The sequence below is a fragment of the Syngnathus scovelli genome, chromosome 12 (assembly GCF_024217435.2).
Source record: "Syngnathus scovelli strain Florida chromosome 12, RoL_Ssco_1.2, whole genome shotgun sequence".
Lineage (NCBI taxonomy): Eukaryota > Metazoa > Chordata > Actinopteri > Syngnathiformes > Syngnathidae > Syngnathus > Syngnathus scovelli.
The window spans coordinates 13,633,204-13,652,389 of NC_090858.1; the positions used below are offsets into that span (position 1 = coordinate 13,633,204).

Genomic DNA, 19,186 nt, shown 5'->3' on the forward strand with positions numbered 1-19,186 from the left:
GATAAAGTTCCGCTGTACTCACTCAAGTTGATGGGGAAACTGATGACATTCAATGACTGCTCACAAAGTAGGACAGTAGGACAGGCTTAGGGAAAAAAGACTTATTCAATGGACCAAACAGCAACTTTTATTTGAGGACAGTGCAGAAGGCACAACGAAGAAATGACGCAAATCCATAAAGAAGACATCAATACGGGACGTGCTGGCTAACAAACAATATTGACCAGCAGGCAACAAAAGTACCACGCAAGACAAAACTGTGGTCTGCATCATCATCTTGACAGCTTCACCGTCGGCTCACTCTTGTTCCTTGCAGGCGGGACGGGCACCGCAGTGGCAGGAAGCTAGCAGGGAATTAGCCACAACAAGCGAAGGATTGCGCCGCTACACCGGGACGTCAGGCGATGATGCCATAGAGTCTTCCCACACGTTCCAGCCAGTGGCGCAGAGCTTGCCGCACGGCGCCGTCATTGACGTGACACGCCAGCCGGCACACGCTCGGGTAAAACACCGGCTGAAGCGCCACAAAGGCCACGTCAGAAAGCTGCAGGACCTGGTGCAGTGCTGTCGCCACCATGCTGCTCCACGCCTGAGGAACGCACATGTGTCAAAACTTGGCGCAGGATGTGCCAAATCTCACAACACGTTGCATGTTTTACAAGATACAAGGGAGAGGATGTCACAGAACAACATGGCAGTCACACACCACATGCTGCACGACAACATGGCAACGGTGCAAGGCGGCCTAAATCCCAGCTTCAAGTCCAATCTGCTCACACTCTTAATTGGTCATTTCCTTTTTGTGGACAAATGATTCACCAATGGGAACCCTTGGAAGCGGCTCGCTCTCGATGCCGGGGACATGACATGTTGTGTGACACCCGGTGATGTGGGGCTAAAGATGACATAACACAGCGACACGTGTCGCTGCATTTTGTTACACATGACAAACGGGTGCGGTGCTGCCACCTGTATCTGCGCTTGCGCATCACCGGCAGCAACGTGTCCGTGAGCGCTGACAGCTGAACCCGATCTGGACCCAAGGACTCTGGCGCTGTCCGAATGTCTGAGGGGAGGGGCCGGTGGCAGCTGCTGCTCCTGCCCGTGGACCCGCCTCCACCGCCTGTTGCGCTGCTGCTCCTTCCTGCATTTGTATTGGCTCACCAGCTTGGCCAGGCTTCTGGCGGGGACGCTTCCTGCGCAGCTGAACAAGACATCAAATCCATGTAAGTACTTCACATAAAGCCCCGGCACTCGATGCTACGTGGTCACATCTCACCTGAATGCGGGACTATGCGCGGGTGTATCTCTCGACGATGGAGGCACTCCGGTACCACTCGTGACTCCGCCTTCCTCCGGGGGCGCGGGTGACTCGAATGGCAAGAGTGGCAGGAAGAAGGCGTGGCCGTCCCCGCCTCGCGAGGGAGAGGGCAAGGTTGGCGCAGTGGCGAAGACTTCCTCCTCCTCCAGGTCTTGATGCATCTGGATGTAACTGGCGCAGATGTCGGCGCTCAGCTTGTGAAGACGCTTCACCAGCCACGCCCACTCCGACACACTGCCCGCCGCCGCACTCAGGGATGACATGGTGGGTTGCCGCTGATGCCGCTGGTCGCGCCCCCGTGGGGGGCTCACCTGCGTGCGTTTGGACACATAGGACAGGTCAATCACCTACGACTGCTTTGCGTTTTACTTTTTGTCCCCTTCCGAATTAAAAAAAGATTGTTGACTTGAGAAAAAGACAAACTGTCACATAGTCACATGTTGTCTGATTTCAGGCTAAATTCGATTTCAGGCTAAAGTCGTACGAGGGTCCCCGTACATTGGTAATAAAGTTTTTCAAAGTGACGTTTTTAAAAGATTTGGTCCTTCAAAAGTATTTAAGACAAAAAGTGTGGATTTTCGAAGGGTTATGCGACCACCCCTACCCAAAAAAAAAAATCCAACTAAAATTCTACCTCTAAGAGCAAAAGTTCAATTTGAAAACAGATTGTTGCATGGTGTATTTCAGGGACTGCCTAGCGCTAAGCCTCATTGTGGTTGTTTGGTTGGCGTTTGACAAAAAAGTGCGCTTGACGCCGCGACTGGCTTTGTATTGAGCGGGGCTGCCAACACGCACAACCACATACACACAGATTCCGTATGCTCAACCCCAAATTTGGACAAATGTCAGCGGGCAAGCGTTACCTGCGCCGTCTCTTCAAAGATGTCCTCGTCCTCCGAGGATGCCGAGCCAGGACGCGAGGAGTCCGAGCTTCCGTCCTCGTCAAGAATCATCTTGACCTGCGGAGGAGGCGCAGCGCCTTTACGCGATGGAGAAGAAGCGGGGCCGTGAAGAAGAAGGGGCACTACCTGCTGAGCCGTCATGCCGTCAGCCTGAGTGGAGATGGCCGCCAATAGCGCCTGCATGTAAAGCTTGAAGCTCATGGCCGCCTGGCGGTGGAGATTGGCCGCGCCGCCCACGCCTGACACTTTCATCAGCAGGTACTTGAGACCCGGACGCCTGTCAAAGTCGCACGCCGTCCTGCGCGCACGGCAACGTCAAACGGCGCATCGCAACATGGACGACAATGGCGCATGTTTGGCTCATTGCTTTGCCAAGTCAAGGTCGATGTTGGCGAGGGTCAACGTGAGAAATCAGAGAAGTCCGTTTGGAAGAAAATGACAGCTCCAAACCACGGCCTGATTATTCAAATTCAGATTTGCTTATTGTCGATCAATCGATTTTGACGCATCGAGTAAAAGCAAACGTATTGCAAGCCACCTGTAACGCGTGTTGCACGTAAGAACGCTTACAACAACGAGTGGTGAGTGACATTGCGCGTGGACAGCTCCACCCACCTGTAGGAGTCAAGCAGCAAGTCGAGGATGATGGAAAGGTTAGCCATGGACACGTAGCGCATGAAGCCCGTCGCACGCGGGGTGGGTTCAGGCGTGACAGGCGTCGCCTTCTCCTGGCCAGCGGGCTGCTCGACGAACTCCTTTGATTGATTGATTGAGTAAATCAATCAATCAATCAATCAATCAATCAATCAATCAATCAATCAACCAACGCATGCGTTGCTGTTGTTGTACCTCCAGCAAGACGTCCGAAAGATTCTGCAGAAGAACTTGATGTGACAACAGGCTCACCACCACGCTACGGAATGGAATGCTAACAGACGTCAAACAGCAACAGGATTAGTGGACGCGAGTGCACCTGTGGTTGAAGCCTGTTATGTGGCGGGAAAAGAAAATCTTACCCCACTTTCCTAAGAGCAGCAGAAGAAAACACACATTTTGACAGCAAGTCACATTTTGAGAGCACTCAGCATGTTTCCATACAAAGTCGTGCGTGCCCAAAGTGTCAGCCCAAATTAAAGCAGCTTCAAGCAAGGCAAAGAGTATAGCTTAGCCCAGGGGTCGGGAACATTTTTGGCGGACAGAGCCATAAATAATTTTTTTTAAATTATTTCCCGTGAGAGCCATACCATTTTTTTAAAAAAAAGATAGGTTAAATACAATTAAATGCATGTATTTTAATTAAGACTAACGATTTTTTGAGTGTACTAATGTATTCTTTTTAATAACGTTTTTAACGTCGCCAGATCTGGCTCGCGAGTCATAGGTTCCCGACCCCTGGCTTAGCCTTTCAACAATCTGGCTTTTCAAGTGGCTAGGGCAATGCTAATGCTAACAAGCATCAATGTTGAGCTAATTTGATTCTTTGAGCAACACAAAGGGTGCACGTTGGCGCCTCACCTGTTATGAGCGTGTCCTTCAGCGTGACAGTCAAACGGTGGGTCAATGATGAAAACGCAAGACTGGACGTGCTCAAAACCGTCCTTGTTGTTGGGGGTCTTTGGCAGGCACTGGCTGTCAGACATGAACACCTGGCGCGTGCACCCGCACACACACACACACACACACACACACACACACACGCGCGCGCACGCATGCACATTTTATTTGAGGCATCACTTCAGTCGCCGCCTCACTGCCTTATCAGTGACCTGCTGCGCCGTGGCTCTGATCCTCTGGCGCTCGGCCTCCGCCGACGGGGATGGTGAGGGAGCGGCCACCTTCACTTCACAGGCGTCGCCGCAGAGACTATCTGAGCCGCTGCGGAAAGATGACGCTAGCTTCTGCAGGTACACGCAAGATGGAAATGATATTCATGGCCAGACACTCTCGGGCGACTTGTTCAAAGACAAGACACGAGGGCCACTGACATGAACAACTTGACCTCATTCTTACTGATGTAAATAGTGGAAGCAGTTTTACAGCTTCGAGCCACATCTGCGTGCGCTCACATGACGCTTTTGAGATGCTCATTTTGTTTCGGGTGTACCTTGACAGGCCGTAAGGTAGCAGAGAAGGCGTCCCGAAGGGCACAGCAGGCCAACCTCCACATTTCCTCAGTGAAGAGCGGACCCACTGTCACCAACACGTACCTACGGCCGACGCAGTGGCATGTCAGCGCGGTGGGTGAAGCGCACATGCGCGTGTGTGTGCATGCGCCCTTGAGACCTGATGCAGGAGCAGCCCACTCTAGAGACGGTCTCAGCCGGTTGCGACACGCATGACACCAATAGCCCGAAGAGCTCCTTCAGCATCAGGTTGATCCAAAACTCACAACCTAGGTCTGACGCACAGCCACATAAGAATCAAAGGCGACACCATTGTTCCGGGAGCGCGCTCGGGCAGGGCAAATTTTGCAACGCGCACTTGGTCGGTTACTGCCATATTTTTCCCGTTTTATTTTTGTTGAGGCCCTGCGTCACCTGCATCGATGAAGGTGCCGACGTGCTCTACCACCAGCTCGCAGCAGAGGCCAATGGCGTGTCTGAAGTTGGCAGCGGCTGTGTCCCAGAAGGTGGGCTCACCGCGGCTACGCTGCAGCCACAGCGACATGGCGGGCAGCAGCAGCTGCACCACAGCCCAGATGGCGAAGCCCGGACCTACAATGTGCAACATGATCGCCATATTAAAGTCCCAATGATCATCGTCACACACACATGTGGGTGTGGTGAAATTTGTCCTCTGCATTTAAACCATCCCCATGTGATTTTGATCCATCCCCTGGGGGAGAGGGGAGCAGTGAGCAGCAGCGGTGCCGCGCTCGGGAATCATTTGGTGATCTAAACCCCCAATTCCAACCCTTAATGCTGAGTGCCAAGCAGGGAGGCAATGGGTCCCATTTTTATAGTCTTCGGTATGACCCAGCCGGGGTTTGAACCCACAACCTTCCAGTCTCAGGGCGGACACTCTACTACTCGGCCACTGAGCTGGTATGATAGCAACGTGAGCAAAGCACTGTTTGGAAAGGTCACCTGGCACGACGGCAACCTCTCGCAGCAGCAGGAAAAGTGTCTCCAGAGTAGGTGGCTGGTGCCTGCGAGGACAGTTGGATACGGCGGCCGTCAACTGCTCCAGAAGCAGAATCCACACCTGGATTAGACCTGAGAGACACGCGTCAGGAGGTGGGCAAGACTGCTCAGCACCCTCCGCCTCGCCTCACTGTTGCCAGCCTCGCTCACCCGTGTCGTCATCAAAGTCCCGCAGGACGCCTTCCAGTGCGATCCGGCCGCCCGTCCCGGCGGGCAGGCTGGCCAGCCGCGCCCCGTTGAAGACGGGCTTTGATGGCATTTTGTAGATGCTGGCCAGCAGCTGCCGCCAAGGAGGGGGGAGGGGAAGAAAGCGTCACATGACAGACGGCGACGGGGCCCGAGAAGTCGGTCACCTGAGAACATCGACGCAGGTAGGCTAGCGCTGGCAGGCACAGGTCCAGGGAGCTGCGGGACGACGGCGGCAGCGTGCGCTCACCCATCTCCTCGTTGTCGACATCGCCTGAAAGAAAGAAAAGAAGAAAGAAAATGAAAAGACGTGACTGGCAGCTGGAAATGAGCAGTATGGCACACTTGCAAACGATGCCTTCGGTGAGGCGGGCCAATTGGAAAGCCGAGCCTGAGCTTGAAAGCTGGCCCTAATTTGCGTTTCCATCTGTGCGCGTGTGGCCTACCTAAACCTTTGACGAACTTCATTAGGCACAAGATGCAGTCGGCGGCAGCATTGGCAAACACCTGGACGCTGTCCGTGCCGATGAAGGCCTCAAAGACGTCGAAGACGGGCGCCTGGTGCTCTCCTGCCGAGCACAGAGACAGCGTGGAGATGCACAACTCTCCGTTCAGTGGCGCCGCGCATGGCGTGGCATACGTACCAACGGCGTATTCTCCTGGCAGCTCGTCTTTGGCCTCCATCTTGGCGCCGCGGGCAGTCCTGAGGGCACTGAACAGCGGACGCCAGCCGGACAGGATGCGAGGAGAACACATCTCCACCAGCTCGCCAATGGATGTCACCACCTGATGGCGCCAGAGCAATCAATCATCAGCTAGCTGCTAGGCTAGGCAGAAATGCAAGCTGCCTTTCGGAGCAACTTCATCCCTTCGAGAATGGGAGTGGCGCTCTGGGCTCTTTAAAAATCAATCCAATGTCCACCTTCAATCTTTTGTCCGCCACCTATTCAGGCGCCACGCGTGCGGTCAAGAGGCCAACCGGCTATCACGCGAGCCGTAGACAAAGTATACCGCAGGTAAACATTTTTCATGCTGAAAGAGAGGCCGTGCACCTCTGAAGGCAACATTGACCCAGCGTTTGGATTTGGATGCCGGAGTCTGACGGAGCGACCTGCAGGGCTTCACCTGGTCCTGGACGTCGTCGTCGCACAGCTCCAGTTGCATGATGTGCTCAAACGGTCGGAAGAGTGCCTCGTTGAAGCGGAAGTGAGACGGCTCGCTCCAGCCCCTCAGAACCTCGGTCAGGACATCATGGATGAAGGAAACCGCCTTCTGGGACACGTGACGTTCTTTGTGGCACGCCGCCTATGTGCCAAGAGGACGCGCACACCCAGAGTTTTGACGCGTTCTTGATGACGAGGTGGCGCAACAGTTGCATACCTCTACCAGGTGCGGCGCCACCACGCTCCAGGCCCTCATCTTGTGCAGCAGCGGCCTGTCGTGGTCCCTGACGATTCTCAGCATGGCCTCCCCCAGACGGAAAAGGTGCAGGGAGCTGGACTTGTGCGCCGACTTGTGCTCTCCTGCAACGCAACTTGACAGTGGTAAATCGCAGAGAGCTCAAAGCGCCCACTTCGCCTTTGACGACCTCGAGCGTGCGTACCTGGCATGGCTAGCGAATAGTCCCCAGTGTCAGAGATGGAGTGGAAGAGCTGACACCGGGACGCTTTCCTCAGTTGCTGCAGGAAGCCCAGCAGAGACAGCAGGTTCAGTTTACCCGACGCGTCTTCAAACAACCTGAAAGATACACGTGTGGTAGGTTGCTCACAAGAAGGATTGTCCTCACATAAGTTTGAAGTCATGCAGAAGCTTGATGCAGTGCTGCTCAAAAATTAACAGGTGGGGGTTTCCGGGCACATTATTATTTCTATGTTTTTTCTGCAAAAAGAGTTTTACGTCAGAAAACCGCTCTCTGCAGAACATCACGTGACCAAACCTAGAATACAGCTTGGCCGACGACATGCATCGAGTTGAGTTGAGTATGAGTTGAGTAACCACGCATATGCGTCATTCACTCAGGAGTCAGGGCAAGCTGTCTAAACAATCGCCACGCACACCAAAGTCGCCTCGCGCTCCATCTCCCGAATGCTAATTGTGGAGAGGGTTAGGATTAGGAGAATATTAACAACGTCGTTCAGGGTGTACCAGATCTTTTCGTCCAGGAGAACAGCGTATACAGGCATACGCAGCTGGTGAACCCAGACAGCCGTTCTTGGGTTCGCTCCAAAACATCAGTCTTTGATCCCAAAACACACACGCACATGTTACAAGCACGCGTGCGAGGCGTTTCCGGCACACCCATGGGCGCTTTCCAAAGCAAAATTCATCTCATTGCATCATTGCAAGTGAGCGCGCAAATAGGAGCGTGCTTTGGTTTTTCAGCGGGCAGGTTCCCAATGCGGCGGAGTTTGTCTTTTGGCCCACCTGTCGGCCTGCGTGGACAGCGCGCACACAAACTTGGCGGTGCCAGGCCCGGTCAGCGGGCTTCCCTCTTTGACGTCCGGTTCGCGCTCCCCTCCTTCGCCCTGGACCAGAAGCTCCCGGACGGTCGGTGGAAAATTGAGGGGCAGAGTTGGGCAGGGCGGGAAGGCGTTGGCTTGCGCCCGATTGGCGGGCACACCCTGCTGACACCGCTGGGGGAGGGCGGCCGTGGGTGGCGCCTGAGAGGTGATGCTGAAGAGAGCATGCTCCAGAGAACTGATGTACTCTGTCACCCTAACACACACAAACAAATACACGCATGCATGCGCACGGCACACACAACATCATTGGTGAAATGGCGGCTCACAACTAAAAGAAAAAAATGTGAAAATAATGCACTTTCAAGTGTGTGTGTGAGTGTGTGCACTACACAGCAGAGCGACATGGCGTCACGTCTCTTTGCGTGTGTCACCTGAAGACATGTGTCCAGCAGTCGCTGTTGTGACTACCCATCTCCAAGCCCACGTTCAAGATGGCGTCCATGCACAGCACCTGCGCCGCATGCAGGCTGCCGGCCGCCGGCCGCGCCATCTGCTCCAGACGCTGCTTCACTGCGCACACGCACATACGGCAAGTCGGCGCTCTTGTTGTCCATGTGTGTGTGCCAGTGCGTCACCTTGCGTGAGGGCATCCCTCGCCTCAGGCCCCTCCCTTTCATTGCACTCCTCCAGCGCGCAGGAGGCGGCGGCTATTTGGGCTGAGGCCGCCGCGCAGTTGGCGGCCACACCTGAAGGCGTGCAAAGCATCATAAGCACGCGCACACGCCCAACTTGATGATGGCCCGCAGCACACCTACCGAGGGCGCAGCTGAGCGCGGCGGCCTGCCGAAGTCCATCCAGACTGAGACAGATGGTGTCGCGCTCTGGCCGGCTCTGCTCCCTGGCGAAGACCGGCGGCGTCTTAGAGCTGCCGGCCACGCGGCCCGTCAGCGGTGCCGACAAGATCTCCATAAGCTGGCTCCACACGCCTGTCAGCAGGAAGCGCGACAACGCGGCACCTTGGGGAGGACGCCAGCAGCGGCATTAGCGCGCTCGGTTCCCGTCACATGCTGGAGGAATGACGCGGCGACGTGCGCACCCGCCGTCATGGCGTCGCTGCCTGCTCTGTTGCACAAGGGTGCTGATTGGCTGAACCTCCCGATCAGCTGACCGCCAACCGCACTGCTGCCCAAACCGTCGATGTCTGATGGGATTAAAGCCATGCGTCTGTGTGCGTCTGTCCACATGTGTGTGCATGTGTAGGTGCGCGTGCGCTACCAGTCAACATGGTTATGAGAGGCGGCGTTCTCTCATCAGGCACCGGCCAGGAGCTGACCTGAGCCAGCAGGTCTCGTTCCAGAAGTTGACGGTGGACCTCCTCCAGCCACGCCTGGGACAAGAGCACCAGCACACCGCTGCTCTGGATGGCACGCACAAACTCCTTCTGCCAGGTCCAAACAGATAGTGAACAATCAAGACAAATGAGGGTGGCATGCACGGCGGCCCTCACCGGGCCCAGCGCAGTGGGCAGCGCCCTTCGCTGGTAGAAGTTGCAGTTGCGCAGCTTGAGGTTGAGCAGCAACGCGTAGAAGGATAGCAGGTAGATGCCGTCGGCGTTCATCAGCGATTGACAGCTCAGAGTCAGCCCCACCTCCACGCCCGGCGAGGGGATCCCGTCTATCAAGTGCATGCACGCTTCAGTGTAAATGGTACTCACACAAGAACGGTGACACCAAGGTGACTTGGAAACTGACCGGCCCGCAGTCCGGAGCAGAAGGTGCATGCGAAGTCCTGCAAGAGCCCGTCGACTCTGGGGGCGGCATCGGCGTTGAGAAGTCCGGGCAGCAGCGCAGCCAGCGAGCGCACAAAGAGGCGGGCACCATGCCGGTCCGCTTCCCGGTGGCACGGTAGCTTGAGCGAGAGCCGAGCTGGCGCCTCCGACGGACCGGACCCGTCCTCGTCGGCCAGCGATGCGTTGTCGGAGCCCACGTCCGACACGTCCGAACGGCCCGAGTCCTTCTCAGCCGCCGTGGAGAACTGGTCGCACGAGTCCAACTCCGTCCTCGACGAGTCTTGCTCCTCCATGCTGAACACGCACACACATGCTTTCATTTACCAAGCATCACACGCAGCAGAAAAACGTATCTATCCTGGGACCACACAAACATTACGCAAACACCTGCAGCACACAACCGATGCAGAGTTTCACCTGAAGTTGCTCTCGCTGTAGCGCGACGCAGTTCTGGAGTCCACCGACAGGAAGTTGGTGATGTCGGGGTACACGAGGGCGTGGCTTCGTAGGACCACATCGGGCGGAACCACGCAGGCCTCCCGCCACGGCCTTGCCTCCTCCTCAGAGTCCAACGCGGTTTGGCCTGCGTCTGTGGTGATGCTAATGCTAACATCGGGGCTGCGCTCCAACGTGGCGTCCCATGGTGGCCCCTCGGAGGACAGAATCCACCTCTGCCACAGAACGTCGGCCTCATTCCCCTCCGTGGACGCGCGAGACAACTCCGTGCCATCCTTCAGCTCATCAAGGCGACGAAATGCCAGACGAACCTGGGCGGGAGCGACATCGGCAGCGTGACACGATGACGCCGACAGCATGACGTCCTCTCGACACGGGCATACCTGCTCTGGTGTGAGGCCCCGCCCCTGTGACAGCTCCTCCAGTGCTCGCAGCAGAGCGCACACGCACAAGACGCTCCAGTAACACACCTCTGTGCCACCCTTCAGGCACGCCTCCTTCATGCCGTCCATCATGCTGAACACATATGCACGTCACAAACAGATGCTGAGACGTTGGGATATGTCAGTCTACATGATCCCGTTTTAATCGCGTCACAACGCGATGTCATGCGATTTCATGTAACACCATCAGGCGGGGCCGATGACCCATTTGAAAAAGTCAAGGTTCCAATAAGCGCTCAAAAAAATGGTGCTGGTGGGTCCCAGTCAGCTCCAAGGACAACCCGGCCTTGGAGCCTGCGGGCGTCTTCTCGACACTGTGGCTTACTGAGGAGAATTAGAACAGAAGGGACGGCGCTGAACTCAAATTGATCGCGTTGGGTGCCAAAAGAATTTTACTGGCGGGACAGTTTTGCTCACAGTTACCATGTGGGCATCATCTGAAATGGGCCCACGCCTAGCAGTGACATCGCCTTGTCACGACGTAGCATTAGCTAGCGGGCATCAGGTGCACTGACAGTCGCAGCAGGTCCAGGTGCGACTTCCTTTTGGAGAAGGATCGCTTCCCGCCTTCGGGGTCGGTGAGGCCCGGCCCGGCCAGGTCGAACAGCCGCTGAGGACTTCCCACGATCTGAAAGGCGGAACGGACAAACGTTGCAAGTAGTAAGCTGACATGGCGCCACGGGCGTCCAACCTCCTTGGTGACACGCAAGGCCTCGGTGAGGTGCTGCGGCGGCGGGTAGAGCAGGATCCGGTGGTAAAGCGACTGCAGCACGGGCTTCATGGACTCTACACAGCTCACCAGGCGAACCAGCTCAGCCGCCACGTAGCACACGGTCCGCACCACCGACGCCATCCTGGCAGGGGCGCCGGCTGAGCGACCCGAGCCTCGACCCCGGTCAGACACGGCTCCCACGGCAGACTCCGTCTCCTGGCCAGCGCCTGGAAAATGAGCTGAGGTCATCACCGCCGCCGTGACGACCAAACCGGATGACAGTCGCTCTTGGAGTGAACTTACCCGGACGGGGCCACTCCGTCTCTGGCGCCCCCATTTGACCATGGTGGGAGGCGATAGTTTTGTCAGTGACCGGATTTCCCATGATAGCCACCAGTGACGGACACAGCTGCTTCCTGTTCGAAGACGAGTCGCCGCGATGATGTCATTAGCGTCTTTGACATTGGGCTATGTGTGTGTATGCGACAATGTGTGTGTTGTGTACCAGACGAGGTCAATGAAGCGTCCAGACAAGTGCATCGTGGGAGGGCAGGAGCTGAGCATGGACAAGATGCTTTCCAGGTAAAGCAGCTGCAGCAGCTGCTCGTCACTGGCGGCGGCCAACGCACAAGGTCAGGAACACACCACCCATCTGCTGCTTCCACAATAAGAGCCGTTCACTCACCAGTCGACCGACTCCAGCTTGTCACAGAAGAGCATCAAGACCATCACCACGTCGTCGCAAAGCACCCGGCTAGTGGGAGGCACATCTGCACATCAAGTAGAAATAGAGTTTTGTAACACAATTGGCACATTGGTAACATGCATATGTGTGTGTGTGTGGGGGGGGGGGCGTACCCCTTGTCTGCAGAGGCGGGGTAATCAGCTCCTCTCCAGCTGCACCCTGCTTGTGAGAAAATGAATGCACAAGGATTGCTGCCTTCAAACTGTGTGACGCCGAGTGCGTGCACATGCGCTATGATGTGACCTCCTGTCGGTGTCGCAGCTGCAGTGTAAAATCTCCCAGAATCTGACTGAGGGTGGCTCGGACCGCCGTGTTGATGCTCCGCTGATGACAGTTGCGTGCGTACGTCTCCATGCACACCTGCGAGGGCACACACACGCTGGTCAGAGATCCACCAGAGGTTCCTGGCATCACAGGCTACTGCGGTGAGCACGTTAAGTTGAGGAGATCACAAAGGAAAACAGGTGCGGGCATGCACCCGACAGCGGCAGAGTGCCAAGAGTGCCGTCGGTTACCTGAGCGACACGTAGGATGGAGTCTGCGCTGATGTCAAAGTTTGGTGAGTAGGTGACGCAGAGGAGAACCTGCAGAGGGCGCAGGAACAAGTAAACAAGACGGAACACCGGCGTCAGCCCCGGAGAAGCAAACCTTCTCACCTTCATGACCTCCACCTGCAGGTCCTCATGCAGCTCTGGCGTCACTCGCACCGCCGCCAACATCTGACTCACCAGCTGATTCTTCACAGGCTCCGCCTCCACGTCGTTCCCGTCCACAAAGCGGTCCTCGCACAGCAGCTTCTGACGGAAAGACATAGCTCAGACGTCATGCCTTTGCGTAGAGCATCCCCCTAGGGGCGCAAGAATGTTTCCTCGGGGGTGCGAGGATACCCTGGGGGAAATTTACAATTTTTCAGGGATAATGGTCGGGCAACCGAAAAAAGTGAAAAATTCTGGAAATCAAGAAGTCATTGTGTTAATTGGCATTAGGGATAATGCTAATTAAGCCTTATAGCTGTAAAGTAAACCAATTATTATTATAATAATTATTTAAGGTTAGGGTTAGGGGTGCGAGAACTGGTTGGTGAATTGAATGGGGTGCGAACAAGGAAAAAGGTTAAGAACCACTGGCGTAGAGCACCCCATGAGGGCTGGAGGTGGGACATGTGAGGCTCAAACAAGAAGTACCTGCATGCCGCTCAGCGCCGTCTGACCCAGCTTGTCGTTTTTGGACTCCAGTGCAATCTGGAGAGGAAGAAGACAGCGCACCCTGCAGGCCAAACACAAACAACATGACCATGGTGTCATGCTGATTTGTCCCACGCGCTGAGGTCACGTGGCGCCACGTAAAACCATGCGCCATCCCGTCGAGCATCCCTCATGGACAAATCCCGCTTGACGATGTCACGGGAAACGTTCCGGAGAGAACGTGTTCTTACCGCAACTCCGCCGGCGACAGCTTGGCTGATGCGTTGTGAGACTCCAGACTTTCTGGGGGGCAAATAAGAAATAAAAACTCAATGGATGTGATGACTGGTCTCAGCCGCGTTAGCACTCGCGGTTAGCGCAGTGCAATGCTGACACAGTGGTTAGCAAACACAGCTGGGGCCGAAGTCTTGCTACGGGATCAATTTGAATGTTGTTTCAGCTTTTAATGCAAAAAAGCAAAACATGATCCGTTCCTGCATCCGGCATAACAAACGATGGAATTCATTCCAGTTCAGGCGATTGACAGAGTTCCCATGTCGATATGTGTATCTTATTTTGAGAATATCAAATCTTTTGGAAAAACCTGCCCTTCCTTGTTTTTACGACGACTGTTTTGTAGCGAATAACTAGATTTAGAAAACAAAACATGGACTCTGAATCCGAAGAAACATTGATCACACTTCTAACTAGATAAGATGTACATTTTAACGTGGCAACCTGTCACGTTAAAATGTGCATATTATCAGTTAGAACATGATATTGAACTTTGATTTTATTTCTGGTATGTCGTCATTTTAGCTATGTCTGTTAAAGGACTGACAAAGGAAACTGTTAGCTAACCCACTAACAAGCACGAGACAATGAAATGACATTTCAATGTGCGATACTCAGTGTCATATTTATACATGACACGAATACAGTCTGGGCGGCTCGGTAGCGCACTGGGTAGCACGTCCGCCTCACAGTTAGGAGAGTGGGGGTTCGATTCCACCTCCGGCCCTCTCTGTGTGGAGTTTGCATGTTTTCCCCGGGCCCGCGTGGGTTTTCTCCGGGCACTCCGGTTTCCTTCCACATTCCAAAAACATGCTTGGTAGGCCGATTGAAGACTCCAAATTGTCCCTAGGTGTGAGTGTGAGTGCGATTGGTTGTCTGTCTCTGTGTGCCCAGCGATTGGCTGGCAACCAGTTCAGGGTGTCGCCCGATGACGGCTGGGATAGGCTCCAGCACGCCCGCGACCCCCGTGGGGACTAAGCGGTTCAGAAAATGGATGGATGGACGAATACAGTCTGTATCTTGTATTTTCTATCCTACCCGCCCTCACGTAGCCAGCAGCAGGTGGATGCGCGCGAAAACTCACCGATCCTCACCACCCTGCGGCGCCCCAAACAAGACACGCACACCCACACACGCTGTAGCTCAGCACCACCAGATGCTTCGCCAACCAACTGGGTGGTCGTTGTCGGTTGGCTTCTGGAAGCTCCGACTCACCGCAGGCGAGCACGCAGGCGTCGCGCAGGCTTTTGTGCTTGTGTCCGGCTGAGTCTTTGTGAAGTCTCCGCAGGATGTCCTCCATGGTGGCGTTGGTGAGCGGTCGTGTCGCACTAGGATGGGTTGGGGTGGGATTACCGTTCGGTGGTTGCGGGCAGTGCGCAGCGGGGTCGGCGGCATCCCCTCGAGAACCAACCGAGGATGATCCACTTACACGCTGACGTCATAGGAACCAGGAAGCGCTTTCCTCACAGGCACTACCACCTCGTCGGCGTTTTTGATTTTTTTTCACTCATTTTGTTGCACAACCTTACACGTCATGAGGAACAACATTGACTGACTGGCCAGAAAAAAAATCTACACTTGCTGCCATCCGCCGCCAAATTAGGACACACCGGATTACGCGTCATTATAACGGAAGTGTGATTTTCTGTCCAAACATAAATCTTCACATTAAAAGCATGGATTGCCGAAGCTAAACGGTGACCTTTGTCAATAAATGAATACGTCGTGATTTGTAAAGGAGCAAAATTGAGGAGTCGGAGAGCTTGAAATAAGAACGAATGTTTGAAGGTAATGGAGTTCATCACCAGCCGCTAATTCGCCGACCAGCACACATGAATAGCAAGATCCTATACGTATTTTAAAATATCAAATGAAATGCTGGAGAGACTTAACTGGGGCTCCACAGATTTCTGACGGGGCTCGAGCCGCCCCTGTAGTGCCATCCCTGCCTGGTCCAGGGCGAAGTAAGACTTGAAACGCGGACTTGTGTTGCGATGTGCTGTTTGGCCGCGTGGTGTCGCTGTGTCATGGCCGGTGCAGAGTTTGCTGAAGGGAAGGCCTGGGACGAACAACGTGTGACCTCAATCAAAAGCCGATAGCTTTCACGTAATCGCCATCGACACCAGTGGACAATTGGTACCAAACATGCTAAACATGATTTTGGAACGCGGGTAAACATGGCAATTACTTGCAGGGCCAGAGCCCAGACTGGAACCCAGAGTCAGTCCCATCTAGTGTATATGTGGCAGGCACCGTGCACAAAGCAATGTCCTCAAACGGCTTAGCTGCGTCATTCGTGTGTCGTATGAGTTGTAACAAATGTGTGACAGGTTACATTCGTTGCAACTTCATGTTAGTCATCGTTCAATGTTGCTTCCTTACTTTGACTTGTTACATGACCTGCACCCATTACAGCTTCTGGTTAAAGCTCAAGATTACTCCTGACAAACGTTTAGACTTACTACCGCAGTTGTAAGTAGCAGTTGACCTATAACCTTCACTTTGTCACATTTTGCAGTCACGATTTTGAGTTACATGGCTTGATTTAGACTTGTACAAATAACTACCGTAATTTTCGGACTAAAAGTCGCTCCGGAATATAGGACGCATTAGCCATAAAATGCCCAATAACGTGAAAAAAAACATATATAAGTCACTCCGGAGTATAAATCGCATTTTGGGGGGGAAATTTATTCGACAAAATCCAACACCAAGACCAGACATGAACGAGCAACAACAGGCTAAACAATAGGTATGCTAACGTGACATAAACACAAACGAAGAGCTGAGAACGGGCCTGACGTAACATTCAGAGTTATTCAAAAAACTATTACATAAATAACACGTTAATAAAACCATCTGTGTCACTCTAATTCATTAAATCCTTCGATCGTCCTTTGTCAACAATGCGTGCGCACCGCTGACGGCGCTTGCACTTCAAAATATTCCACAGGCCCATATAACGATATATAAATTATATATCAAATAACTATTATATAAGCAATAATGTTATCAAACCATCTGTGTCACTCCAAATCGTTAAATCTATCGATCGTCCTTTGTCCACAATGGGTGCGCGCGGCTGACGGCGCTTGCACTTCAAAATATTCCACAGGCCCATATAACGATATATAAATTAGATATCAAATAACTATTATACAAGCAATAGTATTATCAACCCATCTGTGCACTCTAAATCATTAAATCCATCGATCAAATTCCTCGTCTTTTGCGTGCGCCCTGACGTCAGCCTCGTCGTTATTCCACAGATCTACTATATAACTATATTGTACCGTTAACAAAGTTCAAGGAAAGACGTGGGTTTGGTAAACGGCTCTTTATTTAAAAAAACAAACTTCCAGGCGTGTGGCGGCGTGGACTTCCAGCCACGGAAGTGGAAGAGAGCTCCATAGAATAGGACCGGGCGTGCGTAAAAGCTATGACCGAGCCCTATCCACCGTCCCCGGATAGCCACCCGGCCGAGCGCCGGCCCCAGACTTCCATCCACGGTGGTGAAAGAGAGCTCCATAGAATAGGACTGGGCGTGCGTAAAAGCTATGACCGAGCCCCATCCACCGTCCCGGACACCCACCCGGCCGAGCGGTGGCCCCAAACTTCCATCCACGGAGGTTAAAGAGAGCTCCGTAGAGTAGGACCGGGCGTGCGTAAAAGCCATAACAGTTTTTCAAACCTTCTGTGTCACTCCAAATCATTAAATCCTTCAAACTCTTCGTCCTCCGTGTCACTTACAAACAAAGCTGACGAAGATGACGAAGGGACAAACAAAGCTGCTAATGATGCCGGTAGTACGTGGGGCCCTTCGTCATCTTCGTCATCCCGTGATCAATCTTTGTCCTTTTTATAAACAACCGCCGCGCACGCCGCGCCGCGCTGCTGACGTCACTTGAAATTCAAATTACAGTAATCCCTTGAGACATCGCGGTTCGTTTATCGCGGTTTCACTTTTTTTTTGAAAACTTTTGAAAAAAAACACATATAAGTCACTACTTATTATAAGTCGTCCCCCCCCACCCAAACTATGAAAAAAAACGCGACTTATAGTCCGAAAATTACGGTAGTTGCGATTACTCTGCTTAGTACGTCAGCTCGCTTCCTCAATCAATCATGCGCTACTTTAATATTCAATTCATCTGCTGAGGAAAATATAAGGATCAGATTACATGACTTGTTCCTGGGGACAGGCCACCGTGGGTGGCGCCATTTTCTTGGCCACCTGTCGGCATGATGTCACAGAACCAGGTTCATCTACGCGACGTTGGCGTCTCTGGTTACCGCTGTCATCTCCCACAACGTAAAGCACGTCAATCGCGCCACCGGCGACGTTTTTAAGTGGCAACGACCTTTTGACCCACAGAAACTCAGCTGCGTCGCAGTTTTCCATTCTTGTCATGCACGTCATCCTTGCCTGGGCAAGTTCTTCGAATGCGTCCCTCCCAAATTTAAGCTGCATGCAGGGAATGCTTGGATTTGTCTACCCCCACCCACCCCCACACAATCTCCCTGCACCCCAAAGGAAGGTCCCAAAAGTTCTCCCGAGACCTTGTCAAGAACAAACTACACTGCGGAGTGCGGCAAGCGGAATTCTGCTTACTGATGACGTCAGGATTGAAGTCATGTGACCGATCAAGCAGAGGCAATTCCTCTAAGACTGAAGGGAAGCTCAGCTTCCCCTTGCAGCGTGTTGTGCGGGCCGTCCGAAGTTGAGCCAGGAAAAACGAAGATGTGGAGTATAGAGTTGGTTCTTTATTGGCAAGATCTTGGGTTGTTTAATGGCGGTCAGCACACATGGCACAGCGGCACAAGAAACAAAAGCTTGTTTTATACTGTCCGGAAAGGCGGGAACTTGTCACATGACCATTTGGTATCTGTGAGTGTTATTATAAGTGTGTGTGTGTGTGTGTGTGTGTGTGTGTGTGTGTGTGTGTGTGTTTATGCAGTTCTGTGTGTTGTATTCGTGTTTTAATTGAGCAGTTATGTTTATATAAACTAATGAAAACCATTGCACACCTATGAACATTAAAATGCACATGAGATTGTCTAACCTAATACAATATGTACACATTGCTGTTGCTCTCTCTTCACCCTAAAATGTCAAAAAATAAGTGAATATATGTGTACATCATTGACTAAATATGCACTATGAGGCGCTCAACATTTGTTCAGAATCAGCTTCTTATCACTAGTAATGATGCGGCTTTCCTCTCATACTCCCAGCTTCACAGTTTGTTTTGTAGCTTATACTATAGATCAGTAGTCCCCAAACTTTTTAGCGCCACGGACCGGTTAGGTGTCAGAAATATTTTCGCGGACCGGCCTTTATATAAATAAATAATACATTTCTATAAATAAATTGTAGTATATTTTTATTGTAGTACCGTGCAATGTATATTTCACTTGTAAGCCTAAGTGTGACCAGGTCATGCTCGTGTGGGATTTCATGGGGCCTGGTCGAGGAATGCCTCTACAACGTTGCGTGGACATCGGGGACAGTGCCTCTGGATTGGCAGACTGGGGTGGTGGTTCCCCTC

At 53.1% G+C, this 19,186-nt stretch overlaps 1 protein-coding gene across 5 annotated transcripts; it reads right to left on the minus strand.

Annotated features, from left to right (window-relative positions):
• Window positions 1-89: 89 nt before the first annotated feature.
• arfgef3 (ARFGEF family member 3) lies at window positions 90-15,552 on the minus strand. 5 transcript variants are annotated; one of them, XM_049735232.2, is made up of 44 exons: window positions 15,067-15,534; window positions 14,853-14,965; window positions 13,595-13,646; window positions 13,344-13,425; window positions 12,816-12,956; window positions 12,675-12,743; window positions 12,403-12,519; window positions 12,273-12,318; window positions 12,100-12,184; window positions 11,920-12,024; window positions 11,718-11,830; window positions 11,394-11,641; window positions 11,218-11,330; window positions 10,643-10,775; window positions 10,221-10,570; window positions 9,766-10,097; window positions 9,522-9,688; window positions 9,290-9,455; window positions 9,111-9,215; window positions 8,830-9,030; window positions 8,650-8,760; window positions 8,446-8,584; window positions 7,977-8,267; window positions 7,156-7,289; window positions 6,933-7,075; window positions 6,678-6,857; window positions 6,197-6,338; window positions 5,999-6,121; window positions 5,720-5,826; window positions 5,517-5,646; window positions 5,310-5,438; window positions 4,761-4,937; window positions 4,507-4,621; window positions 4,328-4,430; window positions 3,990-4,121; window positions 3,739-3,869; window positions 3,240-3,248; window positions 3,073-3,151; window positions 2,839-2,978; window positions 2,350-2,521; window positions 2,185-2,280; window positions 1,280-1,632; window positions 970-1,204; window positions 90-589 (listed from the first exon to the last, which is right to left on the minus strand). In XM_049735232.2, exons 2-44 carry the CDS (start codon window positions 14,935-14,937, stop codon window positions 398-400), a joined length of 6,273 nt encoding a protein of 2,090 aa, XP_049591189.1. In that variant the 5' UTR covers window positions 14,938-14,965; window positions 15,067-15,534; the 3' UTR covers window positions 90-397. The 5 variants fall into 5 exon arrangements, 4 of the variants coding, with proteins under 4 accessions (XP_049591189.1, XP_049591190.1, XP_049591192.1 ...); XM_049735233.2 differs by having other exon boundaries at window positions 12,816-12,953; window positions 14,853-15,534; XM_049735235.2 differs by lacking the exon at window positions 3,240-3,248 and having other exon boundaries at window positions 3,073-3,136; window positions 14,853-15,534.
• Window positions 15,553-19,186: the final 3,634 nt, after the last annotated feature.